Source organism: Pimephales promelas, chromosome 5, assembly GCF_988280905.1.
Source record: "Pimephales promelas chromosome 5, fPimPro1.hap1.1, whole genome shotgun sequence".
Lineage (NCBI taxonomy): Eukaryota > Metazoa > Chordata > Actinopteri > Cypriniformes > Leuciscidae > Pimephales > Pimephales promelas.
The window spans coordinates 16,129,373-16,135,357 of NC_142773.1; the positions used below are offsets into that span (position 1 = coordinate 16,129,373).

The following is a 5,985-nucleotide window of genomic DNA, read 5'->3' on the forward strand; positions in this document are numbered from 1 at the left end:
GCGTATTGCGGCCATGGAAGCCAGCAAACAAACTATCTCAGAGATCGCAGATTCTACCCAACCTAAAAAGCCTCGGCGTAATCGAAAAATCTTCATGAACGGGAGAATATTCAAATGCAGATAAATCAACTCTTTCATTGTCAATTGAGCTCGCTCCTGTTGCGTATCCACAATCTGGAAACCCACGTAAATGTCGAGTCTGAGGAGGAGGCGGGGAAACGACTCTCTTAATATTTAGAATTTAAACTGCAGTACCAATTTCCACCACTAGCTGTCAACATAATAAAATGTATTAATAAAATGTTCTGCTATGAAAGTTCATATTCTAGTTAAAGCTATTCTATTTAAAATGTAGGCTACTTTTACATAATTACGTTTTGCTTTCGCCAAATGTCCCTTTGCGCCACCTGGTGGTCATTTCGCAACCGACTTTGAAATACGGCTGGTTTATTTTTGCCGCGGTAAACGACATTCTGGTTGTTCACCTACTGTACATACTGCACCTTTTAGGAATATGCACGTGTCAGTGATTATAAACACCATGCGTTTATAAAAATATGACAGGCCTCATCCATTCAAATACAGCATAAAGCACTGTTGTGTATAAGACACATGCAGGATTTAAATGCATCTCAGTGGCTTAGCTGAAAACAGCTGCAGATTTATAAATGCACCACGTACTTTGGCTGGAATCACACGCTTGACTTTTCAGGAGATTCATTCACTTTCTTCATGTAAATACCGCAATAAAGCAGGACCGGATTTTGCAGCATTTCATTTATTTGTTTCTGATCATCTCCACTGATGCAACAGTCTTTTATACATAATGTGCAAGAGTTCATATCCACACTAGGAAGAGCACAGCCATTTGTCTTTAAAGACAAACTTGGAAAAACTTAAGATAAAAGAGAGATAAATCAAGACCTGCTTAAAGGGAGATTTGCAGTTTTGTCTTGGCACCAAACCAACAGAGCTTTTAAGAAGAACAAAATAGAGGAAAGTAAAGTTTGCAAACTGCAGTTCTAAATGTTTTTATTACAAATAATTTTGTAGAGAGCACATTGAACGTTGTTAACCCCCCAATAATATTCAGTCAATATGACCTGACAGTGGATAGAGAAATATATGATGGTACTTTTCTGGCAACTTTTCTCAAGCGTCTGCTTGACATCCTCTTAACCATTTTTTTTTTCCCGTGCAGAAATAAGAAACATGGAAAAATGCCATATAAGACAGTGGAATCATCACAGTTGATGAACATCTTAAACGTATTGTTAAAAAGATCGCAGTATGAGGATAACATTGGATTCACATTTACTGCACCTAGAATGACTTTAGGCACTGTTACAGTGATTCTTTACAAGTTAAACAGTTTAGCTTAGATTTGCTTAACAAGAGAAAATACTCAGAATATGGTAGTTAATCGAGTCATATGGTAGTTAAATATTCACTGTACAGTTAGTTATTAAATGTCATGATATAGCAGTATCAGAAGTTGTAGAAACACACATGTGATTCCCGTCGGTGCACAGATGATTGTGTGATATACAGCAGTGGTTCTCATTTGGTGGACCTACAGGTCTGTTCTAAACAAACATTTTGCTAAATGCTAAATAAAAAAATAGTGACTCTTTACAATAAAGTCCAATTAGTGAATTCATTAACATTAACTGACAATGAGCAATACAGAAATGTATTTATCTTTGCTAACATTCATTCATAAAAATACTATTGATCATTGTTAGTTCATGTCCATTAAATAAAATGAACAAACAACTTTTACTACTTTTTACAGTTCAAATAATACGGTTAAGTAGAAAAATATTGTAAGTGCTTTTAAAGTCAGCGTGAAACAGAAGTTATAATAGTCTTTTCCTCGCTATTGAATGGCTCCTGGAATAAGAAAAAATGTAGGACGGGACTTGGTTTTGTCCAATGGAAATTGATTGGATGGTTGTAGTTTGCTATTGGTTTATCTTATGTGAGTGACAGATTGCCCCGCCCTCACATGATGATAATGGGTAACACTTTATTAAAGGGGTGTGCATAAGACTGACATGACACCTTCATAACCATGACATATGTCTTGAATATGAAGTAGGGTTTATGCATGTTTATGACAACTGTCATTAAGTGTCATTCGCTCAATAATAGCATAATAAAACCTCAATAATAAAACCTTGAGATTAATTGAAGTTAAACTGTCATGTGGTTGGCTTTGACATTGTCTGTCATGAGGGCATTATAACTGTGTCATGAATAATTTTCGTGACCTCAACTACAGTGGTACTAATTGAATTTGTCATTAAAAAGTTATAATGGCTTCATGACAGCCAATGTCAAAACCAACCACAGGCCGTTTAATGTAATGTTAACCAATAAAGTTAGGTGGTTTCTTAAGTTTGATAATTAATCTGCTATGTCATGTTTATGACAGGTTGTGTTGTCTCAGTAATGTCAAGTTGTCATGACAAAGACACTGGCAGGTTATGATGTATTGGTTTATGTCAAGACATCTCAAACAATGTCATATTTGCATTAAAAATGTCATAACTGAGCGAATGACAGTTGTCACAAACATGCATAAAACTTCCTTCATATTCATAACATATGTCATGTCATGATTATGAAGGTGTCATGTTAGTCTTATGCACACCCCTTCAAGTAAAGTGACCTCATTCAACATTTATCAGTTTCTTGTTACTAGAATGTTAATAGTGCGTTACTCATTTGTTCCTGTGTAGTTATTCATTAATAATTCATTATTCATTAATGAAGGAACAGTATTCTGTGTTACCGTAATATTTAAAAACTAAATGTCTAATCCCAAATTCAAAGACCTTTTTCTTTCTTTTTGTTTGATAAAAAGTATTGGATGAGCAGTGCTAAAATAAACAACTGAGAACCACCGATATGTGTGTGTGTGCGTGTGTTTAGGGTCATTAAGTCTATGTGTGTGCGTGTGTGTTTAGGGTCATTAATCTGCATGTGTGAGTGTGTGTGTAAGGGTCATCAGGTCTTCTTGGGGCAGAGGTGTCCCAGTCTCCAGCAGTGGCAGATGGTGTTGAAGAGCCTGCAGTGGCAGGAGGCACACGGGTCGCAGCAGGGAGTGAGTGAGGAGCAGCTCTCCATCAGACCGGCACAGCGCCGCGCTGGAGTCTGGGCTGGAGAAAACGCCTCCGGCTTGGGCTTAGGTCTCTGGAGGACACATGCTTTCATGAGAAACCAATCAACAGAGTAAAGAACTGCTAATACGTTTCTATTAACTCAAGGTTTTTAATGTAAAAATGATCTCGATTTCCAAGAAGGAATATTACTCTGTTGATCTTGCAAAAAGCACAGATGTGCATCAGTCCACTTGAACAATGCTGTGTTTGTTTTATTAGGGTCCACATTTTAGGAGACCCCTAAATAACATGACGTACCACCACATGACTTCTTTGCTGAGATAGATAGCGAGTCCTGGCAAAGAGTCTCTTCGGTTTCTCCTGATTCCACACTCCTGTTGGGACACACAGACGGCCCTGGTTTAAGACTTTATATATAGGCTACCTTTGGGGTTTCTTTTGTTTGACTTTACATGATGCCATATTTAAGTGGGAGAAACCCAGGTGGTGATAGTTATTTCCCGTCAGCCTGTTCATGAGACGCCTGCTGAAAACAATGAGCCTTTCACTGGAGCTTTTGAGTGCAGGGTGTTGAATGGTGAGACTGTGGGTGAAAAAATGCTAAGAAAAATCGTTTTTCTTCTAAAGCTCATTAGTGACGTTGACGGTAACTGCAAATCCCAGAGGAGAAAAAAAGCATTTGTGTTTGACCAGCATGTTTATACTAACGTCATGTGATCAGTGAAAGATGAAACGTCATCGGAAGGCATGGCAAATTATGAAGCGTCATCATGCGACATAATTCATCAGTGAATGACCAAATAGGGTTTTTTTTTCCAAGGGGAACACACACACACACACACACACACACACACACACACACACACAATGCAATACAAAGAAAGAATCTAAATACCTCAAGTGAAGCACATCAGGTGTATAATGTTTTCTTTAATGCTATTATGTAAGTATAAAAATTACTATCATACTAAATACTATAATGTATTTAATAAAGATATAATTATATTAAATTATTTTTGCTGGGTAATATATATATATATATATATATATATATATATATATATATATATATATAATAGTAGTACTACAATGTAATAGTAATACAATACAATATAATATATAAAATAGTAACAAAAGTATCATAATAAAACAGTAACTATCACTGCATTAAAATTAATATTACATTTTGGTTTATATATGTAGGCTACATATACAAATTACAGCATGAATTAGTTATTATAAATCATTAATAAATTATTTTATTTATTTGTACATTTTCTGTTGGTTTTTAGGCTGCTGGTTAAATTAATTAATTATTATAAATAATTATTCATTATATTTATATTCATTTGAATTAAATTATACCTATTTTAGATGTTTTTACATTATTATATAAATACTTATAATTCAATTTAATTTTATAATATTTGGATACATACAACTATTCATTCGACTACAATACATTGAATATTAAATGATGGATTTAGGATGCCAGATAAATGATAATATTTTAATTATTTTTAATTACAATATAATTGTTTTTATAACTAGGTTACATATATGTTCAAACATTAACTATACTAAAATAAATATTAATTGTTGGTTTAAAATGGTTTAAATGCTGGCAGCTGGTTAAAGTATTATATTTTTATAATATTTGGATATACAACTACATTATAGTATATAACATTAGACAATACATTGAATATTAAATGGTTTTAGAATGCCGGTCAAATTATCATTTTTATTTTATTTGTATTATTTGTAATTTAATTAAAATGTAAGCTACCTATTTTATAATTCAATATAATTATTTTTTTTTTATACTTGGCTACAAACATTTTTAACATTAAAAACATTTTCTACTAAAATTGAATATTAATTGTTAGATTAAAATGGTTTAAATGCTGGCTGCTGGTAAAATGAAAATATATTTCATTTTAAAACACAAATATATTTGTATCCATTTGAAATACATAAAATGTGTTACCTGTTGTTACAGAAGAGCTGTGGTGGCCCACGTCGTTTTCGTGTTTTTTGCGCGCATCTATCCGGTTCGCTTCGCACGTGATGGACTGAAACACTATGAAGAATAAGCAGATGAACAGCACACATCCTTTCATCATTGCCGTCGTCATTTTCCGCTCGAATGGAGTCTTTAGGTGTGTCAGGTGTTGTTCGTCTGTCCTCATAGAGATCACTCAACAAGTGAGGTCTGCGTTGAAGCCCATTCGCAGGGTTTATAAAGCGAGAACTCATGCACGCCCACTCGAACACTCCTTACGCAGCTCAAGAAGAAGAAAACACCGAGCCAAGGTCGTGATGTGTTGCCAATCATTACTACCATGCAGGACTTTTTTTTAATCGACACTATTACAATTTCGAACCTTTTTATTTTATTATTAGGCTACTATTTAAAAAGGTTATTTGACATTACAAGAACTTTTAACAGCCATGGAAGGTTTCTATTGTGTAAAATGCTCTTTATTGTGGGAACTTATGCTTTAGGCCTTTTAAAATGTTGATCACACTAATAAAATAACCTGTAACTGTTCCCTGAAAGATTCTTTGGGGAACCAAGATTGGTTCAACTGCAAAAACGCGGAACCTTTATATTTAAGGCTCTTTGTTTGTCAACAATTTATTGTTTTAAATATATTTTTTTTTCAATGAAATTAATGTAGCCTATATTTTAGTTCAATAACGTTTTTTTATTAAATATTTTGTATTTTTAAGGGATTTTATGGTACTAAATTATTTTTATGCTGTATTTATAATTCACTTTTGATGTCAAATTTTAATTTCCAACTTAAACTGTTGTAAATCTTGAATGCTTTGGAGCACTTAGTAGTTCACT

General features: G+C 33.8%; 1 protein-coding gene across 1 annotated transcript; it reads right to left on the reverse strand.

The window, feature by feature from the left end:
• Positions 1 to 1,015: 1,015 nt before the first annotated feature.
• Positions 1,016 to 5,395, reverse strand: asip2b (agouti signaling protein, nonagouti homolog (mouse) 2b). The gene is made up of 3 exons (XM_039661287.2): positions 5,119 to 5,395; positions 3,426 to 3,502; positions 1,016 to 3,198 (listed from the first exon to the last, which is right to left on the reverse strand). The coding sequence occupies exons 1-3, from the start codon at positions 5,318 to 5,320 to the stop codon at positions 3,013 to 3,015; spliced, it is 465 nt and encodes a 154-aa protein (XP_039517221.1). The 5' UTR covers positions 5,321 to 5,395; the 3' UTR covers positions 1,016 to 3,012.
• Between the last annotated feature and the right edge of the window lie 590 nt (positions 5,396 to 5,985).

Bases quoted from the DNA above. Each gene is read 5' to 3' on its own strand.
- asip2b (XM_039661287.2), bottom strand. From the start codon at position 5,320: ATGAGGACAGACGAACAACACCTGACACACCTAAAGACTCCATTCGAG. The intron at 3,503-5,118 runs GTAACACATTTT...GTGTCCCAACAG, and splicing joins CAGCTCTTCTGTAACAACAG to GAGTGTGGAATCAGGAGAAA. The intron at 3,199-3,425 runs GTACGTCATGTT...TGTGTCCTCCAG, and splicing joins AGCAAAGAAGTCATGTGGTG to AGACCTAAGCCCAAGCCGGA.